The 27,770-nt window shown below is 42.1% G+C and overlaps 1 protein-coding gene across 12 annotated transcripts; it reads left to right on the top strand.

Annotated features, from left to right (window-relative positions):
- On the top strand, positions 1–27,681 carry arfip2a (ADP-ribosylation factor interacting protein 2a). Of its 12 annotated transcripts, XM_076282410.1 has the most exons (11): positions 1–176; positions 1,556–1,663; positions 1,924–1,950; positions 4,047–4,155; positions 6,950–7,015; positions 7,863–7,943; positions 8,560–8,675; positions 8,875–9,096; positions 9,683–9,840; positions 13,926–14,100; positions 24,879–27,681. In XM_076282410.1, the coding sequence occupies exons 2-11, from the start codon at positions 1,565–1,567 to the stop codon at positions 25,032–25,034; spliced, it is 1,209 nt and encodes a 402-aa protein (XP_076138525.1). In that variant the 5' UTR covers positions 1–176; positions 1,556–1,564; the 3' UTR covers positions 25,035–27,681. The 12 variants fall into 12 exon arrangements, with proteins under 12 accessions (XP_076138525.1, XP_076138517.1, XP_076138518.1 ...); XM_076282402.1 differs by lacking the exon at positions 6,950–7,015; XM_076282403.1 differs by lacking the exon at positions 7,863–7,943 and having other exon boundaries at positions 6,950–7,012.
- Positions 27,682–27,770: the final 89 nt, after the last annotated feature.

The following is a 27,770-nucleotide window of genomic DNA, read 5'->3' as shown; positions in this document are numbered from 1 at the left end:
TTTGCATTGGTCAGAAATCCCGTAGGTGCAGCCGATGGCCATGAAGCATTCTGCAGATATTTAACAAAAATCTCCACGGTGTCATTCTTCTACAATCCCGTTGGATGCTAGTTTACACTTGAAACTCGTGGAATACTGTAAGCAGTGTTGTGGTTGAATCTGGGAAGTGGTCACAGGTAAGATAAATTAAGAGCATCATCTCTCAATGTATCCAGCCGGCTAGTACCTCTAACTCGCTAGCAAGATAACTGTCCAAGCGTTTACGAAGTAGCCAGCCATTTAGCTGTCACGGGAACTGTTTGTGGCTGTAAAACCAACCATTGTATGTGTGCACACAGTGTAACATATGCAACCAATTTTCAACAGATACTGCTTCTACTGACTGTGCATTAGACATTTTGAGAATTAACGCTAAATGGCTCGTGGGACATGCTTGAGTGGAATGTCGTGTATGGATTGCTAGCCGCTTTTGCTAGCGGGATTAATAGATAACCGAGACATTCTCTGGGATAACTAACGTAGGTTAGCGAAGACGCAAAGGTAGCTCACCAAGGTTAGCTAGCTAGCTAAAGCAGACGGGGGTGTGACGTGTCACATAAATTTCCTTAGGCCAGTTGGTCTTGCAGCGTTTTCAATACTACATTTTTGTTCTGATCGGGTGAATTATGGGCACTTCTTGGAGGATATTTGTGCCTTGGTAATTGGTTGCTAACTTAGCTAGGCCTATAATAATTGAAGCATATTGTCATATGGCAACTTTAGCATAGCTACATTGTTTATGGGCTTAGGTGATGGTGATATTCAATGCGCCGCTGAATTGAGAAAAGGATTTTGTTTAGTGACCAGCATCATCATCACGTTTTCAATCTGAACGAGCGATTCTGAATATATTAACAGATGCATCAATTAGCAAAATTCATGAGTTCCTTTTGGTAGTGTAGCTTAAGGCAAACTAGAATATCATTCTAATGTTTCAGGAAGTGAGAAACCCAATAAATTCTATCAGCATGTCATATCAAGTGGCAGACTTACACACACAATGACTTAGGGCATTGTAGGTACGTGTAGGCTATAGCTGCTACATATATTTCTTTTTATGAATCAGCGGGTCTTTTCCCGTTCTCCCTGTAGTTATTGTAAGGTATGGCCTCGGCGCTAGGAGTCGGGATTGCGGATAACTGTTAGTGCGCCTGCAGTTGCTGGATGCTTATCTGCCGGATATCATATTTATGAAATACCGTTTTACGTAGTAGGCTACAGAGCGTTTCAGTGTACCGATAAACTACAATAGGATGTGGAGCCCTTGCACTCAGATGAGCTTAATCGTCTGCATTTCTTGTGTTGGCTACATTTATTTAATGGCACTTTCATGTAGAGTGCATCTAGGTGTTCATTTTAGGCATAGACTTAACTACTTTAGTGTCGAGGGCCACAATACCATGCAGAATAGTCCACTTTGATACTCTGCATAATCTGCCTGTGTAGCTTGTAAGACTTGAGACATTTGGCTTTCTTTACATTGCACTGACAACCTTTCCTCTGTCAAACTTTGAAGAATCTCAACATGGCAGACAGCATCATGAGCAAAGCAGCGACCATGGAAATCCCCATCAACAGTAACGGAGACTCCAGAACACTGGGAGAAGATGATGGCCTCGAACAGGTGGGCGCCCCTTTGAAAGCCATTTATCTGTGTGTGTGCTGTTTATCTGCCCCTGCATTGCTATTAGGCTGGCATTCAGTCCCAGTGATACCTTCTCATCAGACAGGCTGGTGCTCATTAGTAGCCTACAACTGGTGGCTATTATGGCCACAATTAGTCTTGTGATTATGCGACAGCATTTGTTATGATCCCTGACATGATAGTCCCTATTTGAAATGTTCTATTTGTTTATGTGTCTTTGTGTCTCATTCTCCGTACAGGCTACACATTGGAACTTAGATGAGAAGGTAGGACAGGCTCAGAGAAGGTTCAGTGGTGGGCACAGGGTCAATGTTCCCATGGTTACCTCCCTTTGTGTGTGCATTTTGGCAGTCTAACTAACCATTGTGGTTCTGGAGCTAAATTTGCATTGAATTGTCTGGTATTATGTTGGTGTGGCACCTGAAGTAACATCCAAAGATCTGCATTGTCCATCCCTTCCATTTTGTGAATGTGTTGTTTTTAATCAACCTCCAAAAGGCGTAAATTGGCTGCATTCATACTGACCTGCGTTTTGTATAGTAACTTCAGGCCTGTCCTGAATACCCAAATGATAATAACTCATTTTGACCCTTTCCTACTTTATCTGAGAACACACCTTTAAACACAACTAGACAGCATGTAATAATACAGGCTATTAACATAATGCATCATTGACATTGAAATGAACTAATGTATGGGAGACCTATTTTGTGGGGATTCCTATATGTCTGTGTAAAGTTATGCCAGATTGTGTTCAAGCTTTCTTCCTATTATCAGAAAATGTCTACCTTGCAAATATTGTCATGTGCTTGTTCTTGTTTTGATGTGCCTTATGTCAAGCAACTTGGGGCTGTTCTTCCGTAGGTCTTATAAAAATAAATAAACTCTCTATGTATGCCTTATTTAAAGTCTCAGGGCCAGATGTACTAACGCTTTTGCGCCCACTTCAGGCGAATTTGTTTCGCAATGTGTGTGTAAAATCATTGCGAGGTATGTACAAACAGGCCGCAATGATATAAAAGTGCAAACTGCCTGTTGCAGGAGCTGAAAGTGGCAGATTGCATTTGTCATGTCATGCAATGCATTCATGGGAGGATCCAGGGGAAAGTGGAAGTTTAGCGTAAAAAGATGGGAGGGGAAGAGTAAAGAGCGCCTAATTATGTATTCCAAATTCCAATACCAAAAGCATCCTTAACTTTCGTTGGCCTTTCGAATGTCTTACTTTCACTTTCACGTCATTCACTTAAACTTTCCTACTTGCTAGACTTGACCAATCTTCCATAGCCTATATATGTGCACAAGTAGTTTGAGTAGAACTACTGATCTTCATTATCTCCCAGCTTGTTTACATTTGATCATGTATGGTATTATTTCATGATCTCTTAACTTTGATTCTTTTTCATGTTGTCATCAGTTAACTTCGTTCAACTGCGCTTGTATGTAGGCGCTGTCATTCAGTTGTGGAAGTTCGTAAATTGCATTTATGGGCGGAGAAAGGCGCAGTTTACACTAAGGATTGAACGATTGATAAATACGACGGAAACTTGGGTCTGACAGCGTTCGCAATCTGCGGTGTGTCCATGATGCTGATAACGCTACGTTCGCAAATGTACGTACATCTGGCCCTCAATGTCTCACACAATTTTGTGTGAAAGTACAGAGGCCAATGATTCAGCAAACACCGTCCATATCAGAAAGGCCATATCAAGTCATTCAATGTTTTTTCCACTCAGCCATGGCTATCAGTGTCCTTGTCCAAGTAATAGGATACAATGCATTTAAATGGTATTGAATGCCAAGAACTGTTGCTTGCCAAGTGCCCAACACTAGTCCCCACATTCGAAGCACTTGAAACCCAACAACAAAGCACTGCTTTGACTGAGTGGCTCATTGAATCTCCACGGACTGCAGTGCTGAGATTGCTGACTGTCTGATAAACCTGGCCCCAAAAGTAGCCCCAGAACCCTGTTGTTGTGTAGCCAAACAGTGTTAGTGTCTGTACTGTAGATAGTTCTACTAGGTATACTTGCGTGCACAGTGCCTCTTAAGGCGGATATGTGTTTCAGTATATTGATGATGGTCATAAACAGAGAATAAATGTCACCAAGGTCTGCACACTAGTGAGTTTGGAGACAGATTTTGCACAGATGATGGGCACCTTCTGGGTAGTTTTGAGATGTTCTGGTAAGGTGGACATCACCTCTGCACCAGACCTCCACAACAAACTACAAACCCAACCCCAGGCAGTTTACATCATTAACTGGGAATTATTTACACTGAAGCACATCTCCGCCTTAAACCACCCCCACCCCTCTTCCCCCTGTGCTTTAAGCTTATGGTCTGTCCTCCATGCCTCCAAAAGGACCTCCAACAGGTGATGGTGTCCGGGCCCAACCTGAACGAAACCAGCATCGTGTCCGGAGGCTACGGAGGCGCAGCAGATGGCATAATCCCCACCAGCTCCATCAAAGGTACCGTGGCACGAGTGCTCTAGTCCTGACGGAGCACAGAGGAGCCGTTAGCTTGATTTATAAAGCTCTGCTGACAGAACCGATCCTCTTTTTTTAAAGTGGTTGTATTCTTGAAAGCATGATAATGGCCAGGCATTCACCTCCCTGGAGGTTTGTTGTAACAGCATAATATAACACAGATCCAGGTATCTGCTCTCGTTTGGCTAGGGCGTAGTGGACATTATCATGATTTGCTGGTCTCTTCAGGCCAGAGTGTTTTCACCGGTAAACACTAGTGTGTTCTCCTGTGTTGGCAGCACAGGATGTTTCATAGGAATCAGGCTTGTGCAAAATTCCGAATTTTAGAATGGATCTCCATTCAATTCACAAATTGGAATTTGAATTGAATTGGCTCTGCCCCACAGGAAGTTGAATTTGAATTGGAATTGGAATGACAGGAAGTGGAATTAAATTCATGGCAATTCAATGTAATTCCACAGTCAAACAACAGGAAGAATGTGTTGAATATCACATGCATTCAGTTTTGGGAAAGTTACTTTGGATTGTAAAATTGAATAGCTATTCTTACTTAAAATGTTTAGTTAGTATAACTCAGTTTTTGTCTTTTGTTGATTATGTTGATTTTGCTTTTTGAGATAACTTGGCTAAAAGGAGTAATTTAAGTGAACATGATAATTTAAATCGAGTAAACTATACTTGAATAGTTTAAGTTTTGCTACACTGTGAAGTTAGTTAGTTAGTTAGTTAGTTAGTAAACCTTACTTAACCTGTTAGTTAACTGTAGTTTAAAAAAAAAAAACATGCAAACCGATTGCCTTGAAATTACAGACTAATCTGGGATAGGAATTCCAAGTTGTGCAAACAAATGCTTACTTTGTGTAGTACACTTACACTAAGGAGAATTCCTATTTAACCTAACTTGGTCATTACAAGTAAAGTATATTGTGTAAACACAAGGTGTGCTAACTTCCAGAATGCCACTGCCCTGGCCCACATATTTGTAAAGATATCACATATTAATCCTTACTGAAATTCAATCTTAAATTATAAGTGACAGTGACAAATATACAAATATATACTGTTGGTGTGTAATTTATGTGGATGACTATCCAAAACACTCTAATGCTGTGGGTAGAACTTCAGCAACATGTTACATTGGTATTTTGTTTTACTACACTCTGAAAGTACTGCACAATGAAGGGGAGACCTTACTATGTCCCACCAATATGTGGCACACACCTGGGTTTGTCCAGCGGTTCAGGGAACCCCCCTAATCTTTGATGTCCACAGTGAGTCAGGACTTTGTTTTACCACTTCATTCAAAGGCCTGATTTTGGCATTTCAGTGTATCCATGATGTTGTGAAGGCATTGGGTTAATATCCTGACCAGAGAGGAGAGTGCATGTAATGGACAGCCACTAACACCACCATGTCAAATAGCAACATAAGTTTGCAAGGAGAGCACCCATAAAAATCCTAATCAAGCTCACATTTAGCCTCAGTAACTTAGCAGAGACAGGGTACCTGTATGTATGGTTTCCAGCTACAGATCTGTGTCTGTCTAACTGTCAGCACTAGTTCTACTCACAGGTTTGGTCTGTTTTGGATAGTCATTGATGGGGTGATGTATCAATATAAATCACATATCAATTACACAACAACACTATATATAGCCTTTAGTGTCACTGTCACTTTGTTATTGTAACTTAATATGTGATCCCTTAAACAATATGTAGGCGGGGTCTGTGGTATTCTGGAAATGCATTTTTGTCATATCAGTTAGCTGAACTGTGACATTAGTTTAGCACAACTTCATTAGCACAACTTCAATACACCTTTTGTGTTAAATAAACATACAGTATACTTTACTTGTAATTGTAATAACCAAGTTAGTTGAAATAGCAATTCTGTGTACTGTACTGTAAGTGCACTACACTAAGTGAGCATTTGTTTGCACAACTTGACATTACAGACAAATCTGGAATGGGAATTGCATAGAAAATCAGTTTGCATGCTTTTGTTAACAGGTTAACTAAGATTATAAACTAATTTTACAGTGTAGCACAAACTTCAGCAATTCAAGTATAGTTTACTTGACTGTTTACTTTTCTACCTCAAAATGAAGTAACACTCATTTTACGCAAGTAATTCTACATCCTGTTTTTGACCTTAATTCAAATTCAATTCAAATTCAAGAATTGAATTGGAATTTAGGAGTCATTCTCAATTCAATTCTGAATTGTGCACAAGCCTGATAGGAATAGAACACTGTGTAAGCTATTGCAATTTTGGGGAACAAACTAGAGAAGTTTATTTAGTCCATTTTTTGGATTTGCTTGTGGCTCGGCCATTTTTTTGTGTGCTGTTGGAGTCGTTCATGTAACATTCCACTTCCCTTGTTTATACCATCTCATAAAGAAAATTTGTTTTCTTCATTGAGACTAAATTTGTTACTAAAATTGATGTGGTTTCACCAATATGGTATTTTCTACAGTATCTCCCAAATTGTTTAATGGAAAGAAGTAAAAAATTCAGGTAACTGCTGAAGAAGTCTTTAGGGGCACTGACCGCGTTGATTACTTCTGTCTTACACAAATTGAATTTGCTCCTTCCATCTTATTCTGTTTGACTTCTCTCTGGGGACAGACATCTGTTGTCTGGAATTAGACTAGACCTTTAATTCACTCTGCTACTGTGAAGGTTCCGGCCTTAAACGGTCTTAAGGCCTCCGATGACTGATTATTTGCCTGAAGAATCTCAGTAAATAATGCCATTCTAAAACCAATTTTCTCAGGCCCTGCCATCCGCTATAACCCTGAATACTTGGGCAGAAGGAAATCAGCTGAACCCAAAGAAGGTGGTCGTACACCTCCAGCACTGAATGCTTATTTTCCACTTCTGTATCTCGAAGCCTTCCACTCTTTACCTGTCTAGCAGAAGTGCATACCTCTTTTTTGGCTGAAGAAAGAGGCCTGTTGGCAGCATGTTTTCAGAGGTCTAATCCATATGAAGAAGGCAAACTAACCAAGGTTATTAATAGACTGTTACACGTCTGTACTCTATTTAACAGTGGGCCTGTGTATGTTGTTGCATGCACACAACTACATCTGAAGGGAATTAATTCTTACAACAAGCAAGTAATGTCTGGATAGCAGTAATTTAGTGCGTTAACTTCTATAATGTACATGTTTTTATATCATGTAGTTCTGTCGACTGAACTCGTTTTCATTCACTACTCACTTTTCATTTTGTCATCTCTGCTCCACCCAACACCATCCCGCTATTTCCTTTGCATGCTCTTTTCCTCTTTCATACTTTCAACTAACCCAAATCTCACACTCTACTTACTACTACACTAAACGTGCCTAATATGTGTGCCGCTTTGACATAATCTACTCTACCCTTTACTCTACTAATAAATAATTTACTAATATTTAATTCAATCTTTAATCATCTTACCTCCCCATACCTATTGTCTCTACCTTGACAATCATATGACAATTTACAAATCTGATATGTGCCATTCTACATGTAATTTAAACAATCCCAACAATAACTACCCACCCACCACATAACCAACGAATCACTGCATGGACACTGTCCCCATGATCGCCCTCGACACCAAAACTGGTTGTTGAAATGACCCTTTCCCCTCCAACCACCCCCACCCCTGCACCCTCCTCCCTGTTCCTACGCACCCATTTCAGACCTGCGCAACAAATCACGTGGCATCACCCCCAGCCAATCAGCAGCCAGCCGGATAGCCAACCAGGCACAGCAGTATCCAGGTATCCCATGGGCCCCATAGCCCAGTCCATCTCATTCCGCCCCCCACCCCCCCCCCCCCCCCCACCCCACACCACGCCATCTTCTCCACAGCACATCTTTTATTCACGTTATTATTTCACAACATCAAGGTTTCCAATTTACAGTGTTGACATTTTCACGTTATTGCTGTGTCTGCGAGTATTAAAGGAGCTATGTGGAATTCTGTAAGCTTTGAGTTCTTGAACGCAGCCACGTGGCCCTCTTCCATAGACTTGCATTGTATTTGATGCAGCAACCACAAATGGCACAATGCGGAATTACAACCTGGCGCTAGCTGGTTTGCATGTTAACTTCAGGGGGAATCTGGACAACACAGCGCATAGGTGTTTTTGACTTTCCATCGAAATGGTTGTTTCTTAACATTCTCTATTTCTAGGTCAGTAATTTTTGGATGTTTTTACCAAAAAAAACTCCACATAGCACCTTTAATAATATGAGCCGATGATACATCATGTTACATCATGATACTTTACAGTTCTAATCTGTTTCAATATGTCAGTATGACATACTCTGCCGATGTGAATATGTGCTGATTGTTATTACAACCTAATTAAAAAATGGTCTCCTCCATCTCAGCTCCCAGCATGCACCTCAGTAACAGCAACCCATCTATGATGGCGGAGGAGGCAACACGAGGCGTCGCCGTGGAGAAGTTTGACAGTGTGAAGAAGTGGGGCATTAACACATACAAAGTACGTGCCCAATATTAACTGATTCTTGTTAACAGATAAATGGCTTTCTCTGATTCTCCAGTTTTTCTGACGATGCTAGTGTCAGTCATTTGCACTTATTTGCAACACTTCGTTTATGCCCATTGAGATCTACACTGAACTTTCCTTCCTCGCTTCTTACTGCCTCTTTCCATACCCCCTTATTCTCACACACCCCCAGTGTACGAAGCAGATGTTTTCGGAGCGTTTCGGGCGGGGTTCGCGCACGGTGGACCTGGAGCTGGAGACTCAGATTGACCTGCTGCGCGACACCAAGAGCAAGTATGAGAGCGTGCTGCGCCTGGCCAGCTCCCTCACCAGCCACTTCTACAACATGGTGCAAACCCAGCAGGCCCTGGGGGACATCTTTGCTGACCTCAGCCAGAAGTCACCTGAGCTGCAGGTACGACTGCCACTGATAGTGTGTGTGTGTGTGTAGGCCTGCAAATTATGTGACAATATAAGCAAATATCATGCAAAACATGTTTTGTCTGCTGCATGCAATGCTGTATATTCTTTTCTGTTCTATTGCTGAAAGTGTTGCTCATAACATTTTTGCAAGGTCTTGTAGCAAGTTCCTGTGTGTGTTTGTGTATGTATGTAAGTGTGTGTGTGTGTAAGTGTGTAAGTGTGTCTTTGCGCAACTCCAGTAGATGGCAGAATTGCATTAAGTGTTGTGAAATTAAGTGTAATGAAGATTACAGATCAGAACATAATAGTCTGTTATAATAGTCTGTTATTGTTAATTGTTAGCGTTTCATTTCCTCAGTTAATCCCCAGTCACACTGTAGCATATAATAGTAGGCCACACAGAGAATCTCTCTTTAAGGACTTATGCTCGTAGGCAGTACACTTGACATTATTGGGGTCACACTTGCATCAATAATGTCAAAGTGGAGAGTCCTTTTACCCTCTAGGTGTGTGTGTGCGTGTGTGTGTGCGTGTGTATTTGAATCTGTGAAAAAAGCAGACTCTTGATGATTCCATAGGACGAGTTTGGGTACAACGCCGAGACCCAGAAGCTGCTTTGCAAGAATGGCGAAACCTTGCTGGGCGCCATCAACTTCTTTGTGTCCAGCGTGAACACACTGGTAAACAAGACCATGGAAGACACGCTGATGACCATCAAGATGTATGAGAATGCCAGGTAAGCTGGCCAAAGGACTCTCAAAAGATGCACTAATCCAGTGTGTTGAGGATTTAATCCCAGAGAAAAACATAGCTCTTACCTACTCTCAGATTAGTCTGCCTCCTACACATGTAGATACACATGTAACAAAGCCAGGCAAAGAGAAAAACTAGTTACAATCCTCAACACAAACTTTCTTTAAATCCATATTTTGAATAAAAGTCCCTCTACAGCTGTATGAGCAAGGTGTCTAAGCCAAATAATGGCAGATTCTGGAAACAACCAACTTTTGTGAAAAGCACATAACATGTAAGTGTCCCCCTTCTTTATGAATTTGTGTTACTGCTCTACTGTTTGTACCTACATGCGCTGACTAACTAATGCTCATTGATTGCAAATGCCTGGCCTAAGCTAAACCCGTGGCTGCAGCAGCAGCAGGCCAATAGATAATAAACTATCAGCCAATGAAGTGAAAGCTTAGCGGATAGTCAAGGTGCTTTGTATTGATTGTACCCCGACCCTCTGTCCCCTCATCTGAAAGAAGTAGATTTAGTTTGAGAGAGAGAGTCCTCTCTTCATTGTAGTCTGCGAGGGGGGGGGGGTCAGGAGATGAGGGTTAGGGCTAAATAAGGCCAGCTCTGAGTAAACATCTTGTTATTTGGTAAACTAGATGTACCGCAGAGCGGTACAAAATATGACCACCGCCCAGTCCAGCACATTTTTTCCACAAAAATAAATCACGCTGAAAGGCCTACATGATTCTAACATGATTCTAATTGCATTATCCACACTCAATTCTCACTGGTTCATAATTGTGAGAATTATTTTGAGAAATTCTTGTTCATAATTTTGAGAAATATCTTGAATTGTGTGCATGTGTGCGTGTACACGTTTATGTTTATGTGTGTGTGTGTGTGTGTGTGTGTGTGTGTGTGCGTGCTTGTGTGTTTGCCTGCGTATGTGTGTTTGTATGCATGCGTACATATGTCTACTGTGTGAGTATGTGTCATACGTATGATTACTGTGAATGTATGTGTGTGCGTGTGTATCTGTTTATGCACATGTGTGCACATGGAATGGGTTAACATGACCCCTGGAGGCAAACATACGGAAAAAATTGGTCATCCTAGGCCCTACGGTTCTCAAGATATTCACAGAAAACTGTGTCTGCCCTACCCTCCTTTCAGGGGGTCCAGTACAGCGGGGGGGCTACAGATCAAAACGAAAAACGATGGTTCCATGCTATCCATGTGGGGTTACATGCCCACCAAGTTTCATGTACCCCGGTCTTTCAGTGTCCCGGGAATTCTTGTTGGTGTACGGTCACTAAATGTACACATAAATTATTTTATTGTAAGGCCCCCCATGAACGAAAGTTCACAAAACTTGGCATGCATTCGGAGGGTGTCATAATGATCCTACACTTTCAATTTCCTGCAGTTTTGACCATGTCAGCCAGAGATATTGTGATGAAAACACCTAATTTTTTGCTTTTTAATTTTTAACTAGTTGGCGCTATACATGAAATAAGTGGTAATGGGATGGGTTGACATGCCCCCTTAAGACCAACATACAAAAAAAAGGTGGACCTCCTAGGCCCTACGGTTCTCGAGATATTCACAGAAAACTGTCTCCGGCCACCTACAGACCAGTTGGTGTATACTAACATAAATTAATTTATTGTGTGGCCCCCCATGAACGGAATTCCACGAAACTTGGCGTGCATTCAGAGGGTGTCATAATGATCCTACACTTCCATTTTCGTGCAGTTTTGACTATGTTAGGTCACAGATACCTTCGATTACAACACCTCATTTTTACTTTTTTGTGTTTAACTAGGTGGCGCTATACATGAAATAAGTGGTTATGGAATGGGTTGACATGGCCCCTTGAGATCAACATTAGGGCTGGGATAAACGATTATTTTTTAAACGATTAATCTAGCGATTATTTTTTCGATGCATCGATTAATCTAACGATTCATTTTTTCAGTCCGATTCGATTTCGATTCGATTCGATTATCGATTATCGATTATCTCCCCATTAATTCACTAATAGCATCTTATACATGTTTATTTACATATCTGAATGAAAAAACATGAATTCTTTAACATTGCAATATATGTTTATTGCTCTTAAGATTCCAAAATAAAAGACTGAAGTGCAAGTAACTACAAGTGCAAAGTAATGTATTCTTAGTCAGAGGTATTCAATAAAGTTCAGTAGGCTAGTGTATGTCTAATTGAGTGCCTGTCATTTTAAGACGTTCGTGTGGGAATGTGTGGATGCAATTCATAACGTAGTTCAAATAACAGTTCGTACTTCTCCTTTGGACAAGCACTTTTGAGTCTTGAAAACACTTTTCCATTTCCATCGGGATTTTGCAAACAGAGTCAATAAAATGAGCCCTGCATGAGTAATACAAGCAGCTGCAAGTAAGCATGCTAAACTTGACATCCAAACAGTATTAGGCTTTGATCTAGGGCTACTGCTTGATTGCATAGGCCTACTGTAACCTAACTTAGTTTAGTCTCCTCAATGTACTATGTTGTGATAAGACCTTAGCAGAGTTTACTTTAACTTTAATGCAGCGGTTTTGAACAAATTTGCGCAGCATGGTCACGATGCTAAGCGGATTTAATAGCAATGTAGCCCACTGTGTTCTATGCAGTGCTTCTATGTGGCAACAACAATCCTTCAACAATCGTGAATATTTTGTTAAATGCACATGCAGAGGAGGAGCAGCGGGCTCGTTACGAGAGAGAGCGGGCGGGGCGAGGAAAGGCTGTGTGAGTAAAAAGTGCAGCTCAATGAAATTATTTTATCTTATCTTTAATTTAAATAGCAGGCCTACAACATAGAACATCAATGTGTGGTGGCCGGTTTTGATTTCGTGGTGCCCAGCCACAGATTAGTCAACGTATGGAAAACACTGAAGGTGTAAAATTAAAAATATTTAGCAGCACACGTTATGCTTGACGAATCGACGCTCATATTTTGCGTCGACGTATTTTTTGCGTCGACGTCATCGATTACGTCGACGCGTTGTCCCAGCCCTAATCAACATACAAAAAAAAATGGTCCTCCTAAACCTTACTGTTCTCGAGATATTCACAGAAAACTGTGTCTGCCCTACCCTCCTTTCGGGGGGTGCAGTCCAGCGGGGGGGCTACAGATCAAAAAGAAAAACGATGGTTCCATGCTATCCATATGGGGTTACATGCCCACCAAGTTTCGTCTACCCCGGTCTTTCAGTGTCCCGGGAATCCTTGACGGAAATTTGGACATGCGAAAAAAAAAAAAAAAATCTGACTAAACCTATATGACCGTCGCTTCGCTGCGCGGCGGTCATAATAATGAGAGAGAAGAAAGGGAAAGTATGTTCCTTGACCTAAAGAGTGGGTTAAGAGCAGTAGATAGTCAGCAGCGAATCTGCAAAATGAGGTTAAAAAAACCCTTAAAGGAGAATTCTGGCATTCTTTCACATAGATCTCTATTTCTCGAGGTCACCGAGTACTGACGGTATGAAAAAAAAACGGTTCTACCTAGTTCGAGTTGCTCTCACTCTAGGGACATGTTCATGTTCATTAAAGGTTGTATCAGCGATGGCGGGGATACATCACTTCTGTTGATGTTCAAACAAAACAGAGAGCTATCTCGCTAGTCCCTCCCACTCCTTCCCGTGCAATTAAAACTCTCCTAAACACGCATCTTGACGGTTATTGGTTGAAACACTTTGAGTGAAAACACTTTGCCTTTGAGTGGGTTGCCAACCCTTGTTGGTAGCAATTGTTTTTGTGTACAGATCTCGGAGCCTAGGCTGCCCGCGTTTTTTTGATGGCCTGCTTATGGGGCAGACAGCTAGCGGATCGTTAGGAAAGATTAGATGAATGTGATGATTTATGTTTGGGCCTTTTTGGGGCCTGCAATCGCTAATACAACCTTTAAGGTCTATGTTCAAGTCAAAAGGATGACTTCAGAAGTCCCATACCTCTGTTTGATAATGGTGTAATAATTCAGCTTTTCATTTATTTTGACAGAAATAAACACATTATATTTCTCTCTCTGTCTCTCTCTCTCTCTCTCTCTCTCTCTCTCTGTAGGCTGGAGTTTGATGCCTACCGGGCGGACCTGGAGGAGCTGGGCGCGGGGCCCCGTGACGCGGGCACCATGGTGCGGATCGAAATGGCTCAGCAGCAGTACCAGGTCCAAAGAGAGAAGTACGAGCGGCTGCGCAGCGACGTCTCCATCAAACTCAAGTTCCTCGAGGAGAACAAGGTATGGAAACCATGACAACCACAGAAAGACAATACCTACAGTACGCACACTTCCTTTAGAGCAGGGGTCGTGGTGGTAATTTTCCTAGTACCACAGTTATCTAGAGACTCAGGTCAATAAGGAAACAGGCTTTCTTTCAATGAAACCCAAAAGATTCACCAGTATCTCTAACTATACAAAAGAAATCCTAAACTGAAGTATGTTACCTGTGGAACCCCACGCCCTAGTATACCCTCATCTAGTATATCCTGTTCTGCATAGCACAGGGTCGGTATCGACCCAAATCACTCGTTCAATCACTAATCTCAATGTAAAGTATATCGTAGCCGAGTCATTGTGCTAGCACATAGTCATGGCATACACCATTGGAAAGCCATGAGCCTCAGGATTCATTTGAGATCCGTGTCGACTGAATGAAACCCATCCCGAACGGCTAAAACCTACAATTTGTATCACTAGTCACGTTTCCAAATGCCCCCACCACCACCGTGTCTCCTCACATTACAGCCTTTGTGTACATCCCGGGCTTCAGGCTACCCCAACATGCTTGGTGTCATACTGTTCACAAGAAGCACGAGAATCCGAATATCCACCGTGTTTTGTCGACATTACGTTTAGAAGATGCATAATTCCACCCAAACAGTACCGTTTAGTTTGTAAAAAAACAAACGATAACTTTTCTCTGACAGAAAACCACATAGTTCGTATGCTTATCCTATGTATCGCCGGGATTCACACCACTCAGCGTGTTCAGGAAGCTCTCCTGAGTACGTAGACACCAGTGACAACTTTGTGTGACGTACCGTTGTCGAGAAACACGTGTTAGAAGCATGATAGCCATGCGAGCTGGCTAATGGATAAGTTAGCTTTGATTGACAATAGCTCTGGCCTATGACAAGCTACGAGGATGGTTCAAAGATCGTCTTGTAGCCAACGAGTAGACCTTTCGAATGACGTATGGTACAACCACCTCCGGTGAGGGGAACTCTGGGAAATTGAGTCCACCTTCGTTGTGCATAACGATAGCTTACTAGTACGACCGGCTCGTCAGAGGAATACAGTCGCAATTTTTACAGTTAGATAGATAGATAGATACTTTATTGATCCCCAAGGGTAAATTCAAGGATCATTTGGATCTTTTGAAGAAGAAGAAAGCAGAAAACATGCCGAAAAGACAGGCAAAGAAGAAGAACGTGGAGGTTGAATCAGCTGAGCATTTCCACACAAAAATGGCTCTAAAGGGGTCATACTTCATTGTACAAACATTTCCTTAGATATTTATCTTCACAACACCTGGGAGTGGGCCTCTGATGTGTTTCAGTGGCCCTTTTAGGAACTACATAACCGCCTGAAAGAAAAAGCAATATTCCAGCTACTGTAGCACCTTGACAGTACATAACAGAGTCATTCTGACAGTTTCTAAAAATTCTACAAGGTCTCAGCTTTCAGGGGATACCAGGCATTTGATGATAGGTCACAGTATGAGGACACAGGAGCTATTACAATAGACGCTGTGCAAAATCCCAAAAATAGGCCCATATGCATATCAGGATATACATAGAGAATCACACCTGGGGATAAACAAAGGATACACTGCATACAGACCAACGACACAGGAGATACACATGGGTGCAAAATCACAAATGAACTCAAGAAATACACATGTACATGCAGAGGTAGATAGATAGATACTTTATTGATCCCCAGGGGAAATTCAAGGTCTCAGCAGCATACATACAACACAACCACATTCTTTAACAGCAGAAAGAGTAATTAAAGTATATAATATAAAAACACAACTAAGCAGTAAGGACAGTAGAAGATAAAGAATATGCTAAATATACTAAAATACAAATTATACTAACACTTAATACAATATATAAAAATATACTAAATACAAATTACAAAATACAAATTATACTAACACTTAATCTAAATCAATTCTAAAAACAGTATCCACATAGTGGTGATTAATAAATCAGAGGCGCTTGCAATGACTGAGGCAGGGACTGAGCCTGTGATTCTCTGTGCATAGTAAGGTATGGTAAGGTGCTCTAAGGTGCTCTGTGTGAATGAGTGTCATGGTGGTAGTGCAATGGTGGTAGTGGTCATGGTGATGCAGAAATGCAGAAATAAAGTAAAGTAAAGTCTATATATCTATATATTTAACTATTTAAGAAAATGTGGCCACAGTTCGGCTGTGGCATGGAGGGGGGGGGGGTTATGCATATGTGCTAATGTGCTAATATAGCACGCAAACAGTGAGGCATAAAGACAGTGGTACAAGTGGCTAGTGGACAGACAGTACCAAACATGGAGGGGGTGAAGAGGCAGACAGACTATGCAGAGAAGTATATATCTCCTCTTCCCTTAAAGGCTCTGGTATGGTCGTGCGTCACATTTGCGCGTGTCCAAGATGTGCGTCATTTTTGCCGTGGACGTGAAGCATACTCCAATTTCTGCTGTCCTGAATGCGCATTAAATCGTTAAGGTTAGCGCCTGCGCACTACGGATTAACTGTGATACTCTGCCCCACCAACTGGGGGCGGTACGTCGAGCCTGAAAGTAGGACACAACCACCAAAGAAGCCTGAAACGCCTGAAGAAAAGAAGAACGTGGCGAGCACTGAACGAAGGAAGCTGATGAAGGAAAAAGCACCACAAGTACGTTCGCCTGTCTGCTGGGAAGTTTGATAGGCTGGCCCATCGCATCGCTCCATTTATCATCCACCAGAACACACACAGCACACCTGTTGGTATAGCTGAGAGACTAGTTTAGCCTACTTGCTTATTAGGCTACTTAGCCTATAGCTAAGTGACTCGGTGCTGCAAGGGCAGCAATACTGGTGCGATACAAAGTAAAGACATTTTTCTAAACACAGCATGGTAAGAAAGAGTTGTGCGTACAGATGTCCTCAATTAAATTTGTATTGAGTCTTCACACCTGCCTCATACCAAAAAGTACGAACCAAAAACCTGTAAATATGACGTGTCAATAAAAGTTTTGAAGTAACTATTTGTGTTCATGTATAATGTCTCACTGATAATGGGTGTATTTGGAGCGAGAGGTAGCCTAGGTCAGTGGTTTTCAAAGTGGGGGCCGCGAGGGGGTGCCAGGGGGGCCTCAGCAAGTTCGAAGGAAAAATAAAAGCAGCAAATAAATACATCTGAAAAAATGTAAATATACCTATTACTATGAGGGTTGTTATACAATTCCATTATAATAATGTGACTCATATCTGAACATTATATTTCCCATGATAATGACTGGGAATGAGTGATAGCTCTCATATAGCAGAAAGCCCCAAATACAATTTTTACACACTACATTATGCTCGCGAAGTGCTTGTGGCTAAAATAATTATTAGGATTAGTTTTTAATGTATTTTTACATTTGCCGTAGTATTGTCGATGGGTTTAATAACACATCAAGGGGGTCCTTGGCCAGAACCTAGTGGTATTTGGGGGGCCTTGTCGTGGAAAAGTTTGGGAACCCCTGGCCTAGGTTATTCCTTCAATTATTATTATGATAATGCATCCGGTGTTGACAGGCGAGTTTCGAGATTTGAGTTCAGCATTGTTCAGGAGTAGGCTAGGTGATAATGATTGCACCTGGGAGAGGTAGGCTACATTCCCTTTATTATTATAATCACTATTGATAACGCATTATATACGGAACAGGCGAGAATGCATCTCGATCAGCAAGTGTTACTGGGTTTCGCCTGAGCGTTGTAGATAGATACCTTTAATTGGCTCTGGGTTTCGCGAATTGATTTCAACATACGCTCATTTTTAAAAGATGCATTTAATCCGAAGTCATGTCAGCTCTCTATGCAGGGAGTAGGGCTGTCACTTTTCATTCGAACGTACGTGACGTGAAATATCCGTAGTCGAACTATAATTAAACTATTCGGTTTTTAGTGCTGTGTAGCGCATTTCTACAGTCTATGATTAGTTTTATTTTATTGTTTGCCATCTCATTCAGTGCTATATGATCCAGGGCTCATGACCAAATCAAGCCAATATAATAGCCAGTAGCCACAATGAGCCCATGCAGCCACCCTGTTTCGACAATCAAAGGTAACGCACAGAACGGCCAGCAGACAATTACGTCCCCAACCAGTGTTAGAAGTAATGCGTTACAATGCATTACGCGGTAATGTAAGGCATTACAAAAAAATTGGGTAATATTTACTCGGTACAAACTTCAGTAACGCGCGTTACAATGCAGTTTAACCCAAAAGTAAGCGCTTGTTTTGTTTTGATACATATTCGCAAACACCACGCGAGAACAGAGGAGAAAAAATCCGCGCAAAATAGTAGAACGTTATCTCCTGATACTGGTTGAATATGACTGTGGCTGCAGCAGACTCGCAGGCGGACTCTATTTGCGGGATGGACATAAGCCTACGCTCATTATTTTCAGCTTGTCAGAGACATGGCTATGAAGAACATAATAGTTAGTGCACTTTGTGTGCGAAACCGAAAGATTTCTCAGCTCGCGAAATAGCACAAGTAAATTAATGAAACATCTAAAGTAGTGCCACGCTAATCTTTTTGATTCTTGATAAAACACAAACTATGCTGTTGTGCATGTCAGCTTTGTGCAGTGAACTTAAATTGAAGAGCATAAAGGGATAGAAATGCAGAAAAAGATTGTGTAGCCTGGCAGTGGCACCGCTCCCACCACGCACATCACGCACTTTGCGTTGGGGCACCAAAGGACAGAGGGGGCACCCAAATGTAACCAATGAATAGTACCTTTACTGCAAACTGCGTTTCACTCTTCATCAATAACGTTTACAATGTCAAAATGCACTAACACGATGTTACATGCAAGTTTGATACCTTTTGTATTCTCTCAATCACCACGTAGTACTAGAATTGGTGGGTCTTCAATCATTCGTTTTCCAAGCATTTAGGCTACATGAAGCACATGATATGCTGAGTCGACTGAAACGCATTCCATTCAGATAGCTAGGTGGATACCAGGCTCATAATTCAATTGTATTCGCAAAACGAAATGTGAAGCAACATGTCATTGCATACTTCCATTTCCAAAGCAATGAAGGTTGCTTAAAACAACTTAACATTGTGCATATTATTGTTAATATTCTGCTATCAATGTAACTCAAACAAATAAGGCTTGTAAACAAGAGCTGGCAAAAGGGCATTATGACAACGTAAAGAGCAATGCTCTTAAAGTGACAGTGCACCATTTATAAGTAAAACAGCATTTGTTCAGAAATTAATGTTTAAAAATACACAGTAATGGTCTGTAAATAATAGGCCTTTTATTTTACTTTAGGTGTTTGAGTTATCATTTAAATGTCACTCACTCAAAGCCACTTACTTAGGGCACCGAAATGGCCAGCAGGCCACCATCTTGACATGTCTTGGGAACCGTATGTAAAAATTGTATTTCAATTAATCATAAAATTGCCCTGATATGTCACTAGACGTTAAGAAATCATGTTCATTTCAAATACTTATATCACTGACAACAGTAGTCTGAAAAAAAAAAGTTGCTGCCCTCAAATGATGTTGATGTTGTCATGTTGTGTTTTGGCCTAATGCGCCACCCTCCACCTATCTACTAATCACAAAGTCAGTAGTGTTTCGTCATCCGGTTGCCAACTCTGCCAGTCAGAGGGGAGGGGAAGGGGATACACCGCTCTACAGTAATTTGAAAGTGATTGTAGTACCCGTTTTGGCCACAATCTTACATATGGTTGCTTTAAGCTTTGATTTACAATATAGTAGGCTCTCTATTGATTTTAATGAGTAGGTCTAGGCCTTAAAGTTACAGTATTTCTATCACAATTTACCAGACTTTGACCTTTTGTCGGTTTTTAACAAAATTCTGACTATGATTGTTCCTTGTATTGCATTATGAGCACTGCGCCTATTGCATACTGTTGCCTTAAGCCTAGCTCAGTCATTATGCTATACCACATCTCCCTCCATTGGAAGAGCAAGCTGCATTGAGCGTAATAAACTGCATTTAGAATGGCAAATCCATATTTCTAGATATTTTGGTAAAAGTAACTTAAAAGTAATGCAATAGTAGTGTAATGCCTTACAATTCAGAGACAGTAATATTATAATGTAACAAATTACTTTGAAATGACAGTAATAAGTAATGCATAGTACATTACGATTTTTAAGTAACTTGCCCAACACTGTCCCCAACTCATCTAAAATGTGGTGTCTTGAAATACTTTGGGTTCTACACCATAGATGGTAAAGTGACCGTTAAATATAATGTTAAAGAATGTATCTGTGGATTGTGGCTTTACATCGGTCGAAGTTGACTCCATGTCGTGGTGTCTCACGTAACTCAAAGCCAGGCAAGCTGAGGACAGGCGCTCTGTTCCATCGTCATTATGGTAACCAAACAAGTCTTCTTCTGTCTAGGTTTGTTTCTACATTTAAGTGTTGTTCTTCTATGTGGTCCACCTACTGGAGGGGAGTGTTTACAGCAGTTCCGTTTCACACATGCGCAGTCTACGCGTCACTTTGACGCGCGGTCTTAAATTTCGGTCGACTCAAAGACGCGACGCATGCTGTAAAAATGACGCAATTCTCGTCACACGCTCACCAGTGCCGCGTGCGCGGGACGCAGACGCGGGACCGTACCATAGGCTTAAGTGAGGCATTGAACAGTTCAATGGGGACAAATGACTTTCTCAGTCTGTCAGTTGTGCAAGGCAGTGAGCGAAGTCTCCAGCTGATCAGGCTCTTCTGCTTAACAATAGTGCTGTGGAGTGGGTGACACTCATTGTCCAAGATGTTGATCAGTTTGTTCAGGGTCCTTTTGTCAGATAGTGAAGTGATGCACTCCAGTTCAGCTCCCACTACAGAGCCAGCTTTCCTTACCAGCCTGTCAATTCGCCCCACATCCTTCTTCCTTGTGCTTCCTCCCCAGCATACTACTGCATAGAAGAGGACGCTGGCAACAACAGACTGGTAGAACATCCTGAGGAGCTTACTGCACACATTGAAGGACCGCAGCCTCCTCAGGAAGTACAGCCTGCTCTGCCCTTTCTTGTAGAGTGCATCAGTGTTGGCTGACCAGTCCAGTTTATTGTCCAGGTGGAGACCCAGATACTTGTAGGTGCTAACCACCTCCACATTGACCCCATCAATGTGGACTGGTAGCAGAGTGGGCTTAGACCTGCGGAAATCCACCACCATCTCCTTGGTCTTTGAAGTGTTAAGTTGAAGATGATTGAGTTTGAACCATTGCACAAAGTCCTCCACCAGGCTCCTGTACTCCTCCTCCTGCCCGTTCCTGATACACCCCACAATTGCAGTATCATCAGAAAACTTCTGCATGTGGCATGACTCGGTGTAGTAGCAGAAGTCAGATGTGTACAGGGTGAACAGGACTGGAGAGAGCACAGTTCCCTGTGGCGCTCCGGTGCTGCAGATCTGACAGAGAGACAGTTCTTCAGTCTGACGAACTGTGGTCGCTCGGTCAGGTAATCTGTAATCCAGGTTACCAGGTGAGCGTCCACACCCATCTGCAAGAGCTTGTCTCCCAATCTGAGGGGCTGGATGGTGTTAAAAGCACTTGAGAAATCAAAGAACATGATTCTCACAGCACTTTTCCCCTTGTCCAGGTGGGAATGTGTCCTGTGTAGAAGATAAGTGATGGCATCGTCCACGCCCACTTTCTCCTGGTAAGCAAACTGTACCGGGTATAGTGCATGGCGTACCTGGGGTCTGAGCATGCCTAAGACCAATCGCTCCATTGTCTTCATCACATGTGATGTAAGAGCGACAGGTCTGTAGTCATTAAGCTCACTGGGGTGTTGCTTCTTAGGGACAGGGGTGAGACATGATGTCTTCCACAGTGTTGGAACTTGTCCAAGGCGTAGGCTCAAATTGAAGATGTGCTTCAGTGGCTCCCCCAGTTCAGCAGCACAGGCCTTGAGTAGCCTTGGGCACAGTCTGTCAGGCCCAGCTGCTTTATTGCTGCGCAATTTCTTAAGTTGGACTGTCACTTGATCTTTTGTAATGGTGAGGGGTGGGAGGGGAGGGGGAGGGGTGCATCTGGGATCTGTGTGTCTGATGGCTGTTGACTGAGGTCGTTGTCACCTCATTGTTCGTGATCGCCATGTGGGGGAGGGGTGCAAAATCCAGTGATGGTGGGGGTACGATAGCCTGTGATGATGGAGGTGAGTGTTGTGCTGGTATTGAGGGGGTGTGAGGGTGGGGGCTGGGGGATGGTGGACAGACCACCGCCATTGGAGCTGGAGCAGGGCAGTCAAACCTGTTGTAGAAGTGGTTCAACTGGTTTGCCCTGTCCAGGTCCCCCTCCACAGAGCTGCTGTTCTTCTTCAGGCCAGTGATAACCTTCATGCAGTCCCATGTCTCCTTCAAGTTGTTTTCCTGCAGTTTCTGTTCCACCTTCTTTCTGTAATCCTCCTTAGCTTCCTTCAGCTTGAATTTGAGTTCCCCTTGCACGCGCCTCAGCTCTGCCATGTCCCCCTCTCTGAACGCCATCTTTTTCCTGTTGAGAAGGGTCTTGACATTGCTGGTTATCCAAGGCTTGTTGTTGGGAAAGCAGCGTACAGTTCTGGTGGGAACAACAATGTCCATGCAGAAGATCAGGTAGTCAGTTGTGCACTGCGTGACCTCATCCAAGTCCTCTCCATTCTGTAACACACTCCAGTCAGTACACTCGAAGCAGTCTCTCAGAGCCTCATCCACTTCGGGTGTCCACTTCCTGAAGGTGCATGTGGGAACTGGTAGCCTCTGTACTTTGGGCTTGTACATTGGCTGGAGATGAATGAGGTTGTGGTCTGACTTTCCCAGTGGGGGGAGGGGGTTTGCACTGTATGCATCCCTCACGTTTGCATACATGAGGTCTATTGTCCTGTTTTTCCTTGTAGGGCAGTCAACATACTGGTCAAAATTTGTGAGTGTGGAATCCAGTGTTATGTGATTGAAGTCGCCAGAGATCACAAAAAAGGCGTCAGTGTGTTGGGTTTGAAGCCTTGCGATTGTGGAGTGGATGACGTCACACGCTGTATCCGGAAGAGCAATTGCGTGCGAGAACTTTCTCAGCATGTAGTACGGACGGAGACTAACCGCTAATAACTCCACATCCTTACAGCATACAGTCTCCTTAACTGTTACATGTCCGGGATTGCACCATCTATTGTTAATGTACAGCACCAGTCCGCCTCCCTTCTTTTTGCCAGAAAGTTTACAGTCTCTGTCCAAACGAGCTACACTGAAGCCAGGCAGCTCAACGTTAGAAGTGGGTATATGGCTTGTTAGCCACGTCTCCGTAAAGCATAACAAACTACATTCCCTGTACAACTTCTGGTTTCTTACCAGGGCATCCAGTTCGTCAGTCTTATTAGCCAGTGAGTTCACGTTTCCCATCACAATCGATGGAACTGAGGGCTTGTATGTCCACTTCTTCTCCCGACGCCTCGTCTTCACTTTTACTCCCGCTCTGCAACCCCGAAAGCACCACAGTTCCTCTGGAATGTTGTCGCGAACACAGCCAGCATTCCGTCGTAGTGCGATCAGCTGGTTCCTTGTGTACACAAGCTTGCTGTCGCTGGAGCGTTGTAATATGTCCGTATCCATAGGATAGAATAAAAACACTCCTCAAAGTGTGTAATCCAAAAAGTTGCGAAGTAAAAAGTAAACAAAAAGTAGACAAAAGACGTAGAAACAAACACTAAGACACGGAGCTGCTGAGTAGGCTGCCACACCTGACGACGCCGGAACCGGATAAGGTATAATGCTGATTCACAGTTCTTTCAGTTGGGCACTTTATTCCACAAACTCAACTAGTTTAGTTGTATGAGGTCAGGAGAAAAAGATTCCAAAGTAAATTCCAAGTAGAGGTCTGCACTCCCGCGGGTCGCAATGAAAAAGAGTGGCGTAGGACATGGCGCGTTCGCGGGTGCGGGAAAAACAAATGATTCACTGCACTCCCGCAATATGCGTAAAAATAACATGTAGAAATTATTAAAGTAGTGTATAAAATTAAAGTTGTGCTGGATATTGTGTTAGGCAGCATTAAAAACGGGGTTTAAGCAGCTTAAGTGACGGATATTGTTGTTTAGGCCTATGTGGGTTCAATTCTTTGGTTCAAACTCCTAATTAAAAGCATGGCAGAGGAAGAGGACACCACTAGGCTACTTTAGATGTTAGTGCCTTTCTAAAGAATGGATGCCAGCAAGCATAGGTGTGTTACAGTAGCCTGTTCAGAATCAAGAAACTTAAAATCAGACATCTGGCAGTCTCCTTTTGTGAGACAGAAGGCAAAACTGAATACCCCTTCTACATTTCCTGCGGGCTTTTGCGGGCGGGGGAGTGAGACCTAATGTTACAGATGTGGGCAGGAGCGGGACAAAAAATGACACATTATTGGGGGAAGGGGACAGAATGTTGCAGGGACTGGCGGTGGACTGAAAAATCTGTCCCGGGCAGACCTCTAATTCGAAGTGAATGATCACTCCTGGGCTAATTGAATGTCAAATTCATAACTCTCAGAAGTAATTTCATGCATGATCAAGAGTTCCATATTATAATAATTCAATTTCTACAAAAGATTATGTTTAATATCCTTTGCCACGGTCCTAAGTTTTTTTTTTTATTATTATATATTTTTTGGATAACTTTTGTACTTCTTCAGAGTTCACACTGCAGTGTCCTCTCTGTCCAGTAAAACATGGATTGTATAAATCCTAAAAGGCTAACACTGCACAAATGCTAATCATGTTTTATGTCTTATGTGTTTGTGTGCAGGTGAAGGTGATGCATAAGCAGCTGCTCCTCTTCCACAACGCCATCTCGGCCTACTTTGCAGGCAACCAGCAGCAGCTGGAACAGACACTTAGACAATTCAACGTCAAGCTCAAACCCCCTGGCTCAGACAAGCCATCCTGGCTGGAGGAACAGTGACCTTACACCCCCTCCACCATCCGACCAAAACAAGAGAAACGCAACGAAAAATGATCTTTCTTACAGTGGACACACACATGCACACACACATGCACACACAGATGAGAGAGACTGATGGAGGAATGGACAGATTGATGAACAGATGGGCAGAAGGTTACATAAGTGGACGGAAGAAGAAGAAGAAGATGTAAGGAATATGCCAGGAGGAGGAAGAGGCATGTACTGTATATAACTAGTGTCAAAAGAGGGGCCAGTGACAACACGCAATATTGTGGCAGGGGTTCTCTCCCTTCCCCCATCGTTTTTCTCTTTCATTTTGTTGTCTTTTTTCTCTTTTTTTCTTTTCACCCTTATATCTGTGTTTTTTTGGAAGCCTTTCTTTCGTTCCAGATTTAAGTTGAATTGTCAATACTACAGTTTTCACTCCATGTTGTAGTTACACAGAAGGTCCTTAAACCATAGGAATGTTTTGTACTGTGGAATGGATGAATGAATGTCACTTGTCATTTTGGAGAAAGTGTCAGTGAATGGAATCAGTAAGAGTCACTTTATAGTTATGTCAATGTTGATTAGGATTATGTTGTACTGTATATTAGATCATAGTTTGCAGGTTCATACTTGGAGACATGTTAGTGACTACACTTATGTTATCAGTGCAACATTATTATGCTGGGGAAGAACAAGGGAAAAGGAAAGAAAATGTAGCCAGATTTATATATGGAAGTTATTTATGAATTAATCAGACCTAATTGTCACTTTTATTTATTTTCATGTTATTTTTGCATTCAACATTATAACCGTGCTTATATTGCTTATCGTAGTTGTAATTTTTTTTTATTTGTTTTTCAGACGTATCATTTATGCAATGATAACAGAACCAGGATGTTGTTATAGTATATAGAATTACTGTAGTACGCACCTTACATCCTTTACATTGTGTGCTATGCACACAGCTATGTGATGATGGTTCATTTCAATGCAGTATCTCTGGCAGTTATTTAAAACTCACTCCATATCGTCTACTATTTTGCATTTTGTTACTGAATACCACTCAAACTCAAACATGAAGGCTGGGACCGTGTCAGGGAGTGATGACCAAATACACAGGACCACTGTTCATTCACAGACTCAGTGGTACGATAGAAGTCACCCCAAAACTCAAGTTTGCTTGTACCTATTGGCTTGGTTTAACATGGCGTGACTGATGGGAATTTTTACAGTCAAAATATAATCAAGAGATCAGCCCAGTTACACCGTTGCTCAAATGATCGTGCCGTTTTCAAGACACAGTGGTCTCTTGGTCACCATTTAACTAGACCTTTCAACTTAATTGATCTGGACAACCAATGGTACAGCTACTTCCTGGTAGCCTGACGAGCCAGACCCACATTAAAATTTAGGGTCTGGGCACTCACCGTTCGCAGTACTCAGTCCGAGAGCGGGATAATCGGTTGTCTTTCAAATTCTCTCTGCACGCAATAGGACAGCTGTGAGTCCCATGCGTTTCCCACCAGCGGAGCTAGTTGGCTAGTTCAAACTTTTGCCAACTTAATAAAAGCTTAATTCGTGTCACACTGTTCGCCAACAGCAACATTATCTTATTTGTTTTCAAGTAGCAGGGAATTCAAGCCAAACCGTTGCAACTCTGCTATCAATCATTATGTTAAGCCCGCCTAACGACTCTATACACGATTTGATTGGCCTGATAGAAGTTTAATTTTTCGAGCTCACAAGCCACCGGAGAGTTGCTAGACCAGCCCTGGCAGCAAATTTAATTTGCTGCCGCTAGGGTGCTTCTAGATTTCTAGGCTAACTTCCTGGAACTTCCATTGATTTTTGTGGAATATGTTTTTTTTTTACTTTATGGCAAAGCTCATCTGAATGATGAATACAATCTTCATCTTTAACTTTAACAGTGCTTGAGCCACTCTGATGGAAGGTCTTCCTGAAGTCACATGACATGGAAGTTTTTCAATTGTAGAAATTAAATTATTGATTTTTTTTACATTTTTTTTAGAACCTGCACATCCACTGAACCTAATATCGCCATTTGCTGTTAGTGTTGCCAATCATCATGCATAGTTTACAATCAGTTGTCTGTAATGTATTTCATAAAACACCTCGTCTTGTGGACTGTAGATCTCTGGATCATATTGCGAGAGGGTTACTTTTTTTGTTCTGAGTTTATTAATTTATTTTATTAAGTGGCACAAATCCTCTGTATACCCCTGTGGAAGAGCAGTTCTCATGTTTAAAAAGTGGGCTCAGTGACACACATGATTTTCCTCTGAACTATGAGGCAAACTTATTTGTAACACTATAATGCAACACCTTCTCCCTCTATCCCCCAATGAATATGTGTCTTTGTTAAGCCTAACTGGATTGATGGGATCATGGAAGGTTTATAAAAGAATATTGTTTGCATATAATCTATTTTTTTAGGCTGGTGTGTCATATTCTAATGTTGTGCGTGAATGGAAAAGCAGGACTAATCAACAATAGGGCCTATGTAAATGTAAAAGTAACCCAGTTATCTTGCTCATGTAAATGTCTTGTGAAATGCCCTTACAGCGACCCCTATGTAATTGGCAAAAGTAGTCGAATCATGGTATGATTAAAAACGAAATAGTTTACCTTGTGATGGTGATATGACTTGAGGTGTTTTTCTGTGTGCTGCTTGTCACATAATAATGTTGCGCTCAACACTGGACCTGCCAGCTTACCAAATGAACGGCT

The sequence above is a fragment of the Alosa pseudoharengus genome, unplaced genomic scaffold (genome assembly GCF_046254945.1).
Source record: "Alosa pseudoharengus isolate Yale_2024_CS ecotype anadromous, Long Island Sound unplaced genomic scaffold, YU_APseudo_1.1 YU_APseudo_1.1_scf_13, whole genome shotgun sequence".
NCBI lineage: Eukaryota > Metazoa > Chordata > Actinopteri > Clupeiformes > Clupeidae > Alosa > Alosa pseudoharengus.
This window is presented reverse-complemented; position numbering and strand designations above follow the sequence as displayed.